The sequence below is a fragment of the Prionailurus bengalensis genome, chromosome C1 (genome assembly GCF_016509475.1).
Source record: "Prionailurus bengalensis isolate Pbe53 chromosome C1, Fcat_Pben_1.1_paternal_pri, whole genome shotgun sequence".
In the NCBI taxonomy this organism is placed as follows: Eukaryota; Metazoa; Chordata; class Mammalia; order Carnivora; family Felidae; genus Prionailurus; species Prionailurus bengalensis.
Genome location: NC_057345.1, coordinates 16,688,396 through 16,700,196, shown reverse-complemented (window position 1 = coordinate 16,700,196; position 11,801 = coordinate 16,688,396). Strand labels below are relative to the sequence as shown.

The following is an 11,801-nucleotide window of genomic DNA, read 5'->3' as shown; positions in this document are numbered from 1 at the left end:
CCCGGCAGAGCTGACATTTATGTACCGTCTTTAGCCACATTAGCGGCCGTGTTCCTAACAAGGTGTGCAGACTCCTTTTTAACAAGGGCCCAGCTGTTTCTCTCAGGGACACCCGGGCCTGTAGGGAGAGTGGCCCCAGAGGTGCTGACTCAGGAACCAAAGCCCACAGACAGGCCTGCACCACGGCGGGTGCAGCCCACACTCCCTAGCCACCGGCCGACTCAGAACCTTCCCGTTTGTGGAGCTTTTTGTTTCTTGCAGCTCACCCACAGGAACCTCACAAAAACCACCAGTCTCACTTTACAGGTGACCGTGCTAACGTTTGTTGAGGACCTACTATGTATTAGGTGTGCCACGTGGTTCTTTGTCACAGCCTCTCTTGGCTGTGTGCCTACTATGGGCCAGGTAGGCACTTTACAAACGTTGGCTCGTTAGTGCTCGCACCAATATTAGCTAATCCGGCTCCATTTTACAGCTGAGGAAGCAACAACTCAGAGCTCGGGTAACTTCCGTGCCCAAGGTCCATCAGCAAGGCTGGGTTTGAACCTGGTGGGGCCCCCGTGAGAAGCCAGTGAGGGAAGGTGCACAGAGCACAGGGCCCCGGGGCCCGGCACACGGCAGGTGCTTTGGTTCTTCTGCCCTCATTCTGCCTTCAGCCTGTTCCCGTCCCTCCTGCTCCCCAGATGCTGTGAGAGCTCACAGGGGCCAACACAGACAGGATGGCACAGAGGAGGAGACTCTGGGACAGACAGCGGGAACACAAGGTGGGGGAGGCAGGAAGGTCAAGAACGGAAGCGAGGAAGGAGGCCCTCAGGAAACTGTGTTCCATACAGACCTGCATGCCTGCGGCAGGTGCATCCCTCTGGAGGTTTCTCAAGCCTCCGTTTGCTGCCTCGGGGTTGGGGAATAAGCAGTAGTCTCCTTGTCTCTGAATGGGGGCAGCGGCACCCATGTCGGGGTGGGGGTTGTTGTGAGAATTTAATGGGCCCGTTCATGACCTCGGTTACTTTTCTCCCTGCCTGCCTTTGCTTCCCCTGGAGATGCCAAGCCTTCCCATCCAAATTGTGCCAAGGGCCCATGAAACATTATTACATGGCCTCTCCTTCCAGGCAGGACAAAATTTTGACATTCCTCCCATTTTGCCTTTCTTCCTTCCACTGGACTATTTACTGAACATATATTATGTATATCTGTCTTTGAGTCCTGTATGCTCTGGAGTAAGAAAGATTCATCAATCAATTAATGAATCCATACGCCCATGCTTTTCATTCATCCATCCGATAAACATCAATCTTCTGGGCTCTCTGGGCTGTGACATGTCCCTGTCTGGCCTCCTCTGTTCCCTCCTGTGTCCTCGCTGTGTTCTGCATAGGTGGGGCTGTCGGATAAGTGAGGTGTGTTGGGGGACGTGGCCCCAGCTTCCTCCCTGGGCGTGACCCTGTCAGAGCTCTTCCCCCTTGTCCTAAGGGTATCACGAGCTCCGCTAGGTTTCTGATCCATAGGTTTGGGGCGGGGGGCCTGAGGAGCTGTGTTGTCTCAAGCGAGCCCAATACTGCTGATCTAGTTCACCCTGCTCTTCTGTGGGGAAGTCTGAGCCTCAGAGAGGGGTAGCAACTCATCTGAGGTCACACAGTAAGTCAGGTTCTGAGGCCAGCCCAGAAGTGGGAGCTCTTGACTAGCCATCCAGGATGCTTCCGGCTCTCCCGGGTCCCCTCGCTGTGGGTGTCCCTCTGTGGGTGGGCCCTGCTGGATTTCTTGAACAAACACCCCCCTTTTCTCTTGCATCTGGCCAACAGGGTTGTCTCTGAGAACGCCTCCTGGCTACGTGCAAAAATAAACGCAGCTTGCAGCTTGCTCTATAAGGAGGGCATGTGTTTGTGTGTGCGTTGGGTGAGGGGTGGTTTAAGGCAGGGCACCTGGTGCCCTGTTGCCAGCAGGAGACCAGAGAGGCGAGGATGTGGAGGAGAAACGGGGCGAGGCCCGCAGCGCTCGGTGGCAGGAAGCCGACTGCCCACCCTTTGTCCTTTCCTTTGTCTGCCTGTGAACTCGGTCACCACCACCATCAGAACATAATCACCACGACCACAGTGGCAGCAATAACCGTAAGAGGTTAATCACCAAGTGCTTGCCCATGTGTGAAAGAATTCCAGTTCGTGGCTATCAGCGAGCTGAACCAGTGTTCCGAGCCCTGGCCACTTCCAGAGTGCTCCCAGGACTCCCGAATTCGAATACGCGTTTTACTGCCTCCAGGTGCGCATTAAAGTTTGAGGAACCCTGCCCCTTCCAGCACCTCAGTTCCCATCACAACCCACCAGGAGCGAATACTTGTGCAGGACTTCCTGTGTGCCGTGGGCTTTGCACATAGAATCTCATTTCAACCCTTATCAGCTTTTTGGGGTGGATATGATGATCACCCCCATGTTACGGATGAGGAAACTGTACCCAGAAAGGTTAAGTAATTCGCCGGAGAACAGGGGTTTGCAATGCACATTTTACAGACAAGGGCAAGAAGACCCAGAGAGTTTTTCTGTCAATGTCGCAAGGCTGGAATTCTGCAGACTAGCCTCATGGAAGGTGCACCGGCTTGGGAGTCAGGGAGCTGTGGGTTCGAGTTTCTGTTCCTCTTCTTCTAAGCCTAGAACCATACCTGGGTCTAGAGCAGGTTGGCAAATCTAGCCCACAGACTGTGTGCAATTTGCTACCGAAGAATGGCTTTTGCATCCCTAAATGGATGAAGAGAAATCAGAAGATCGTGACATGTGAAAATAATGTGAAATTCTAATGCCAGTGTATGTAACGATTTATTGGAACGTAGCCGCCCTCATTTGTTTATATGGCTGAGTAGTTGCAACAGAGACTATATGGCCCACAACGCTTGGGATAGTGCCTGTGCGACTCTTTACAGAAAAAGTTTGGCCACCCCTGGTCTGCAGCAGTAATCTCACGCTTTAGCGCCATCAAGATCACCTGGAGGGAGGGCTGTGGAAACACAGACCGCAAGCCTCATCCCCGGAGTTTCCGAGTCAGCCGGCTTGGGGCTCGGGAATCTGCATTTCTCACAAGCCCCCAGCTGATGCTGGTGCTGGAACCGCTTTGAGGACACGGGTCTTCAAAGCCGACCTTCTGCCCCACCTTGGAAACCCATAGCCCAGGCTGAGAGCGGGGTGCGCCTGTCCTCTTCCAGGCTGCCCCTCTCTCCGTGTCTGCTCCCCCCTGGTGGCAGCAGGCCTGAAGCCGGCCTGGCATGTTCAGCCTTAACTGCCTGCCCGTCCCTCCATTTGGAAACACATTTCAAAGCTTTCAAAGTTTGCACAGCCCTGCCCTTAGGGAGTCCACTTCTAGGAATTTAATCTGAGAAAAGAATCAAGGATGCGTGTGAGGATGCTCTTGGCCACATTGTTTGTTTGTAAGAGCGTAAAATAGGAAACTGGGACAATCACTTGGCGGGGTCACCTAGCTGTAAGCCCAGGCGGGACTTGAACTTGCGTCTGTCTGATTCAAGAGCTCGTGCTCCTGTTATTCTACACAACCCGCCAGGATGCTTCCCACCTGCTGCAGCAGAGCAGCGACCGACACCGTGGCCTCTGGGGCTGAATTGCCCTGCGTTGAATCCTGGTTCTATCACTTACTAGCTGCGCCATGTGGGGAAAGTCACTTACCTGCTGTGTGTGTCAGTGTTCTTATCTGTGAAAGGGGAACATAATTGTAAAGGTTACAAGAGTTAACGTGAGTGTGCCGCGTGGGCGGTGATGACTGTTGCTCGCAAAGCCCCCACCTTCCTTCTTCTTTGCCCGTTACCCCCTCCCCCTTTCCTCTTAGCCGGCTCAGAGCATTGTGGCTCACGTTTGGGTGAAGTAAGGTATGGCTGGCTAACATGTCCTCGGCTGGACTTGCAGGAGCCCTGGATTTCTGGCAGATCTGGGATCAGGAGGGCACAAAAGGGGCCCCTGTTAAAAAGGTCCTGCCTGGGGAGGGGGTGGCTCCGGTGGGGGAAGGGCGGGAGGGTCAGGAGTCAGAGGAGAGTAGGTGCTGCGGGAGGGCCAGCTGGCTTGAGGCACCACTGGAGACAGACACTTATTTCTTGGCCAAGGCCGGCTTTGCCTGGGTCCCTGCAGCAAGACTAGCTTGACCAGCAGGCAGGTCCGCCCGTGGGGTGAAGCAAGGGCCGTACAGACAGAGCCAACTGCCAAGGCTTGAGAATCCCTAAGGTCCGATGGGTTTGGGCGAGGGCCTTGGGGGACTGCGGAGGAGGCTTCATTCCGTGAAGGGGATCCCAACAGCTGCGGGTCGCCAAGGAGGCCGGGGGTCTACAGGTCCAGCAGGAGCTTTGAGACAAACAGAAGCAGACTCTGATCCCCACTGTGTACCTGCAGCTACTGACCCTGAGCAAGTCACTTGCTCTCTCTGTGAAATTCCCACCTGTGAAATGGGGACAATACTTTGTACCTCCTAGGGTCTGCGGGGGAAACTGGATGAATTGATGTACGCAATGCAGCAGGGCACGGTTACTCGGCTGCGGTGTGGTTATTATAGAGTCGAGTCAGAGGCCAAGACGATGGTTTGTACCGAAAGGATTGAACAGCAGAAAGAAGGCCCAGGCCCTGGAGTAGAGGCTCCTGGTCCCTGTTGGAGAGTCTGGGGTTAGAACGAGTCATCAAGGCCAGGCCTGAGGCCCAGGAGATAGGCTGGAGCTGCACCCAATGATCGGCGTCCTGAGAAACAGGCCAGCCTCCGAGCCGGCTGGTTGCCGTGACCCTGTGTGATAGGCCAGGGTGCCTTAAATCCCTCCTACCCCAGGTCAGGATTGGTCTTGGCGGATTGGGGCTAGTAGGAGGGGCTGCAGCGAGCAGGTGGGGGTCGGAACTCTGGAGCGGCCTCTGCCCGTGTACTTGGCCAACGAGGCACCGCTTCTTTATGGAGTGGCCACCGTGCACATCGGGCTCTGTGAGGTTGAGAGGTGGACAGGGTGAGGAGCCTCCCGCCTAGCTGGGCAGAAGGCGTGGGCACTCGTGAAAACCAGATGCAGGCCGTATGTGCTCAGACCTGCACACATAAAGAATGGGGTTGGGTGAGGTCAGAGGAGAGATAAGAGTGAGGGCGGGGATGGCCCGGCTTCAGGGAGATGATGTGGCTTGAGTGAGACTGTGGAGGACGGTAAGATAGGCAGAGGAGAATGGAACCGTGGAGTGTAAGGGCACTGAGGTGGGACGACTTTCCTGGGAGACAGAGGGCCCAGGGGTCCGGAGTCAGATTGTCCGGGAGAGGGAATGAGACTGGAAAGCCAGTCCGTGGAGAGCCTCGAAGGCCAGGCTCAGGGGCTGGGACTATATCCGGTTGGCAGTGGAGAACCGCTGAAGGTCACTGAGCAGGTTATTGAAAGTTAGGGCGTTGGTTCTAACGGGATGGCTGAGCTCATGCCAGGCTGGGAAGGTTTTGGGGGGGGGGGTGCATGTGGGAAGGATCAAGAGGGAAGGGTCTTGGTTTCACGGTGAGTTAAGACATTGGAGGAAGACCCCTGGATCCCTTGGCGGGGGCGAGGTATGTGACGTTGTAAGCAGGAAGCTTATAGTGGCTGACTCGATATGTTGCCTCGAAAGAGGTCTCGGGTCATCAGTGGACAGAGCCGGGTCTGCTTGTGCGATTGAGGACGGTCCCTTCATCCCTCCGGTGCTCAGTTTTCTCCTCTGTAAACTGGGTGCAATGCAACCTGTCTCCCGGGATGAGGGTGAGGGTTCATGAGAGAGTGAAAAGGTCTAGCCCAGTGCTTGGAGCATAGAAGTTGCTCCCTAGCTGGTGTTCCCTCCCCGTCTCCCACTATGTGGCTGTCACAGAGCTGGGCGCAGAATCTGGCTCTCTAGTCACCTCCAATCAGATACAGTTTCTGTTTTCAGAGGTCATTCATTCATTCATTCATTATTGGTTGTACAGTCGTCCAACCAGCATTTAAGCAGCATTTCTGGGCACTTACTATGTGCCAGCTGCTGGGACGCAGAGTTGAATTAGACCACTTCCTTGGCCTTTGAAAATTTTATTTACTCATTCTTTCAGGAACATCCATGGAGCCCTTCTGTGTGTTTTGGCTGGGTGGGGGAGTGGTGGGGGTAACGTGAGCGTTGCTGGTGGGGGCGGGGTTGGGGAGGGAGGCAGTCAGCCCCACAGCTCATGCCTCCACATCTGGGAAGAGCAGGAACCCAGAGAAGATGCTGTTGGCACCTTCTATGCCCACCAGGGAGTTCTTGTCAGTGGCCTGCAGGAAGACGTTCTCCCCCTGCTTCAGCTTGAGGACCATGCTGCCCGTGGAGACCTGGAAGGTGTTGTGGACGTAGTCGCAGAAGGTGACCACCTTCTGCATTTGCTCCCGGCCCCGCATGAGGTTCACGCAGAGGTTTCCTCGCGAGCTGGCATGGTAGGTGAAGTAGTAAATGCCAGGCACCCTGCAGGTGAACTTGCCGCTTCGAGATTCGTAGTTGTTGTTCAGGTTGGTGATCACCTGGTCGAAGCGGATGGCCTGGTCCCGCCGAAGGGCACTGTTGATGGTCCTCTTGGCACAGAAGGCGATTTTCTGTGTGGCCTTGTAGTCTCCCGATTCACCCTTGGGGCCGCGGGCTCCGGGGGGCCCTGGGGCACCTTTGGGGCCAACGGGGCCCTTGGGGCCTACTTTTCCTGGATTCCCAGGAATCCCTGGGTCTCCCTTCTCCCCAAACTCGCCATGGTCTCCAGCCAGCCCTGGCAGCCCTGGAAAAGGAGAGACGGGAGAAATGATGGGCCAGAGAACCACGGAAGGAGCCCCGGGCTGGGAGGCAGGGAGCCTGGCCGTGTAACTTCTGACATGTCCCTGCTTCTCTCTGGGCCTCAGCTTCCCTGGCGGTGGGGGTTCTCCTTCCAGCCCAGCTTTCTGAGTCTGTGATGTGCCTGGCAGCAATGGGAACTGACGCCCGAGGTGTGGAGGGTGGTGTCTCCTTAGGGAAAGTGCTGGGCCTGCCCTCCTCACCAGCTCATCCAGGCTCCCTTGTTCGGGCTTAATGCCTGGAGCGGGGATAATGAATTCTTGGCACATGTGCTATCCCTCTCCACTCGCTCCCCCAGGGCAGACATCTTTAATCAATCCCAGCATTCTTTCCTGTGCAGTGGGCTTCCAGGGGGGCTTGGAAGCCTTCTCACGGCCACTCCAAGCAGCCGCTGCCCCTTGGTTCGGCACAGCGCGAGATAAAACCTCTTTTCCAGTAAAGTGGTGGAGTATAGTGGCTGAGAGCACAGGCCCAGGGGACAGACGGATGTCCTCCTGCCCCACCTGCCATTATTCATCGGGTCACCTTGACGGAGGCACGTTCTCCGGGACTCAGCGTCCTCCTCTGTACAATGGGGATGATGGTAGTTTGCGAGATTGTGTGGGTTACACGCGGTTATGTGAGGACGGTGGTTGGTTTTGGTTAAATGAACGGATGAACGGCATTTTCTGGGGGTGGGGGTGGGGGTGGGGTTTCATGGCAGGAAGTCTCCTTTGAACCCTGTGACAACCCCACAAAGTATCTGCCTGCATTGTATGGGTGAGGAAATAGTTGAGAGCTGGGTAGCCACTTCCCGGGGAGACAGTCACGGAAGTGGTTTTCTGTCTCTCTACCCGGAGTTAAGGGTAAGAGAGCCATGGCCTGATCTCAGCCTCAACATTTACTGGGCTCCCTTGGGCATGTTGGTAGCCTTCGTGGGCATCAGTTTTTCCGGCTGTAAAATGGGAATCAGAATCCCCTCCCTGCGGAGTCATTGCACGGGTCGGGGTCGGGGGTGGGCCTTGGCAAGCCGATGGATTTGTGGGGGCTTGTGCGATCTCTCAGGTAGGCAGCTGTGACTGGGGGGGCAGGAGACAGGGCCTGGCTCGATGACATGGGAGTAACCCCAAAGCCTGCAGTACCTTTCTCTCCTTTTATCCCTGGGGTCCCGGGTGTGCCAGGAGAGCCCGGTGCCCCGGGAATGCCCGGGATGCCGGGGATGGCCGGGTGCCCGGTGCAGCTGCTTTGGGCCCAAGAGACCTCAAGCAGAAACAGGAACAGCAGCAGCAGCAGCAGCAGGGATGCTAAGACGCCATCCCTCACGGTCTTCATCACTGGCCCGGCTCAGCTACCTCCTGCAGGGGTGGGGGGAGAAGGTGGAGTGGGTTTTACCACCATGGAGACTCCTCGCGTTTCTTCACTCATGCGTCCGCTCATCCGTGCGTTCACCGAGCGTGTCCCAGCTACCAGACCGGACCCCGCGCTGGGTGCTGGGGTAAGACGGATACGGCCCCTGCCTTCACGGAGCTGGCCTTCGAGGGGAAGGCAGGCAGTAAACAGGTCAACATTCAAGTAAATGGAAAGAGAGACAGTGCAGAGCGATCTGTGAGAAACGTAGGGGTGCCTGGAGGCAGAGTAACCAGGCTTGAGGGGCGGGTGGATGGTTTTCTGGGAGAAGAAGTCCTCCTATTAGGAAAGTCTTCTAGATGGGGGCAGCGTCTCCGAGAAGTGGTGTTCAGGCCAGGACCCAGAGGTTCAGAAAGGGCTGGGGCAAGAGTGTTCTGGGAGGAAAGGAAGTGGGGGCGAAGGCCTAGAGGGAGGACAGAGAGCCTGGAGTGTCGAGGGCCAGCTGGGAGGCCAGTGAGGCTGGAGGGGAGTGAGGGGTCAGAGGGATGGGAGGTCAAGGCTGTGATTTGCGGGCTTTGGGCCACTTGACATCCTCAGAGCGGCCCTGCCTGGAAAAAGCTATTATTTTCATACCGACAAGGACCCTGAAGCTCAAAGAGGCCAAGACACCGGCTCACGGTCACACGGGAAGGACGGTAGCCAGGATTCAAACCCAGGCCCGTCTGGCTCTGAAGCCAGTATCCCTGCCAGCACCCCAGGCCATCTCTGCTGATGGGATGTTCTCAGGTCCCTCCGCAGGCCCCGGCGAGTGGGAAGGGCCGGCCCCTCCCAAATACCAGGGAACTAGGAAGAACCGAGCTGGTCGGCACAGCCAGAGCCCCTCAGCATGGATTCTCAAGACGGAAGGGCCCTTAACATTCTAGTCCAAAGTTTTTTGAAAAATTGAGGTGACATTCACATAATATAAATTTAACCTAAAACGATTATCTTTGCATAAGTACCCGTTCCTGGAGGTTTTACAAAATGACAGATTTGACAACTTCAGTAATCCATGCATTGGGCACTTAGCCAGGCTCTGGGCCAAATACTTTATGTGCTACTATCTCATTTAATGTGGTCTTTACAACAGCCCCTCCTGCCCCAATAAAGCCCCCGGCTCTCTCCTTCTACAGATGGGGAAACTGGGTGCTGGAGAGGGCAGGAACCTCCATCAAGGTCACACAGCTGCCTCGTGGCTGGGATTCCAACCAGCCTTTCCGAGCACCTACCACGTCCACTAGACCTTAAAACTCACAGGGTGTTCTGCTAGGAGGCTGTTAAGCCTGGTGGTTTAAAACGTGGGCTTTGGAGCCAGACAGCCTGACGGGGGCTCATGAGTGGCTGTGTTTTGAGCAGCACTGGGTACGGGGCTGGCGCTCGGTGAAGGAGGCTATTTTATGGTTACTGTTCCTGCTGCTGTTGCTGCCCAGAGAGCAGGATGTGTCAGAGGCGGTGGTGAGAGGTCTCTGGGGTCAGAAGGACAGCCGGGCTTCCAGGGTCCAAATCAGGGTCCACTTGTAGGGGAGGGCCCCAGGCAAATCGCTTCTCCTCTCTGGCGAGTTTCCCCTTCCGTGAAATGGGGATAATACTAATCCTTGCCACATAGGGTTGGTGGGAGGATAGATGATGTAGGCCCTGGCACGCCAGAAATGCTAAAGGAATATTCGCTATTTTTGTATTATCCCTGCCATCCAGGAATCCCCAAGCGTTGGGATATGACGGAGGATGGTTGGAAAAGTAAAGCAGGGGCCAGCCCCTGTGGGAGATAGGGCTCAGGGAGAGGAGATCTCAGGTGGGTACAGCCCAGGGGTGGAGAGCGGCAAACAGGGGGTCGGGGCGATGGGGACAGCGGGTCCAGACCCACAGTGAGACCCAGGCTTCCTAGGGAAGCAGAAGGTGGCAGGGGGAGTGGGAAGATGCATCTCAGGGGCCGCTGAGTCTCAGAGCTGGGCATCTGGTCCGAGCCCTGCCCTCACCATCCATCACCACCGTCGGCCTTGCCCCTCACATCTTTCCCATGTCGCCAGCCCTCCCCTCTCCTTCCAGCCCGGACAGCTCCTTTTCCCCGACTTGGAGTCAGACCGACGAGACTTCAAACTGCCACCTCGCTGTATGGCCTGAGACAAGTGCCTTAACCTCTCTGGGCCTCTTTGGCAGAGTTAACTGCTACCCACAGGACCGCCAGAGGATGGCAAGAGATGGCATCTGAGAGGAATGAGGTCTCTAGTGTGGTGTCTGATCCCACGCCCGCCTTTAGAAACATGCAATTAGTTATCAGACCAACTAACCACTAATCTCAGCTCCACCTACGAGGCAAATTCGTTCCTTGAGAGAGTCAAGCTGAGCTATTCTCAGCAGACGGAGAGCGAATGAGAGAAGGCAGGTGCTGGAAAAGTGCTGGGCTGGGTGAAGGGGGGCCTGGGTTCTAATTCCACCTCGGCCTCTGACATATCTTGAACCAGGTAGTTCACTAAGCACTGGGTGAGCTTAATCTCCTTCAGGGCTCCTAGGGCCCCTAGAAGGTTCCATCATTCCCAGAGAGGGTCTAGGACGAGAGAGGTTACATGACTTGCCCCAGGTCACCAGCATCTAAGACACAGAAGCAGGACTCAGCTTGAGTCTTGGTGATTCCAAAGCCCTTATGTTGGTGGCTCCCATTTTAGGCTGCTCCCATCACCTGGGGTCCCGGGCAATAGTAGATGCCCAAGTGCACCCACGGGAAGTTTGGCTCCCCAGGTCTGGGGTTGGGCCTGGGGGTCCACACTGTTAATCGCCCAAGGCAGAGATTCAAAGTCTACACTTTGGGAATCATCACCCTCCGCCATATTGTCCGGCTGGCAAGTCCCCCCAGGTCCTGAGCCCCGTCCTCACCTGGGAACCTCGTGTCCTGTGGGGCCGCTCGGCTGGGCAGCAGTGGGGCTGGGAGCCAGGAGCCTGCTGCTCTCGGTCCAAAGGGGAAGTTCCATTCCCCAGAGACAGGAAGGGCCTTCCCCTGAGGGCCCCCTCCCATGGGCCCAGCAGGACGGCCCCCTCCACTCTCAGCCCATCCGGCAGTTTCAGGCCGCATTTCTGCAATCTGGAGGGGTTTACTGTAAATGTGGTGGGTAGGTGGCCACTTTGGTTTCGCCAGCTCAGCAGCTGTTGGGGGAACAGTCTGTCCTGGGAGAATGTCCACAACCGGTGGCTTGCGTGCCAAGGCCCCTGACCTTGTGATCCCCTACAGCAGACGTAGCTGTTCCTCATTGAAACGAGAACAAGGCTGGCCTGGTGCCTGAGCACTGGATTTGGAGTCAGGAACCTGGATCCATGATCTGGCTCTGCCACTCATCAGAGTGTGATTCCTAAGGTCTCAAACGGGGGTCTAAATGTTCTCAGCCAAGAGAACCCAAGGGAGCCCCCATTTCCTCTGCTCTGTGGTGGGACTATACCTGCTCTATAGACGGCATGGGGCACTGGGGAGCTCATCTGGGATCGTGGAGAGTAAAGCGTAAAGTGCACCACACATGTCAGTTGTTAATATCACGCCATGTCTCAGGCTTCCCTTTTCTGGGTTCATCTTCTCTGCCTCTTCCCATTCTGTACTTCTGCTCTTGCCCTGTTCTCAGAAAATTATCTAATAATGAATTTTAAATGTGGTTATTATTTATT

General features: G+C 56.0%; 1 protein-coding gene across 1 annotated transcript; it reads right to left on the bottom strand.

Moving 5' to 3' along the window:
* Positions 1-6,012: 6,012 nt before the first annotated feature.
* On the bottom strand, positions 6,013-11,156 carry C1QB (complement C1q B chain). The gene is made up of 3 exons (XM_043574053.1): positions 11,025-11,156; positions 7,910-8,122; positions 6,013-6,735 (listed from the first exon to the last, which is right to left on the bottom strand). The coding sequence occupies exons 2-3, from the start codon at positions 8,097-8,099 to the stop codon at positions 6,161-6,163; spliced, it is 765 nt and encodes a 254-aa protein (XP_043429988.1). The 5' UTR covers positions 8,100-8,122; positions 11,025-11,156; the 3' UTR covers positions 6,013-6,160.
* Between the last annotated feature and the right edge of the window lie 645 nt (positions 11,157-11,801).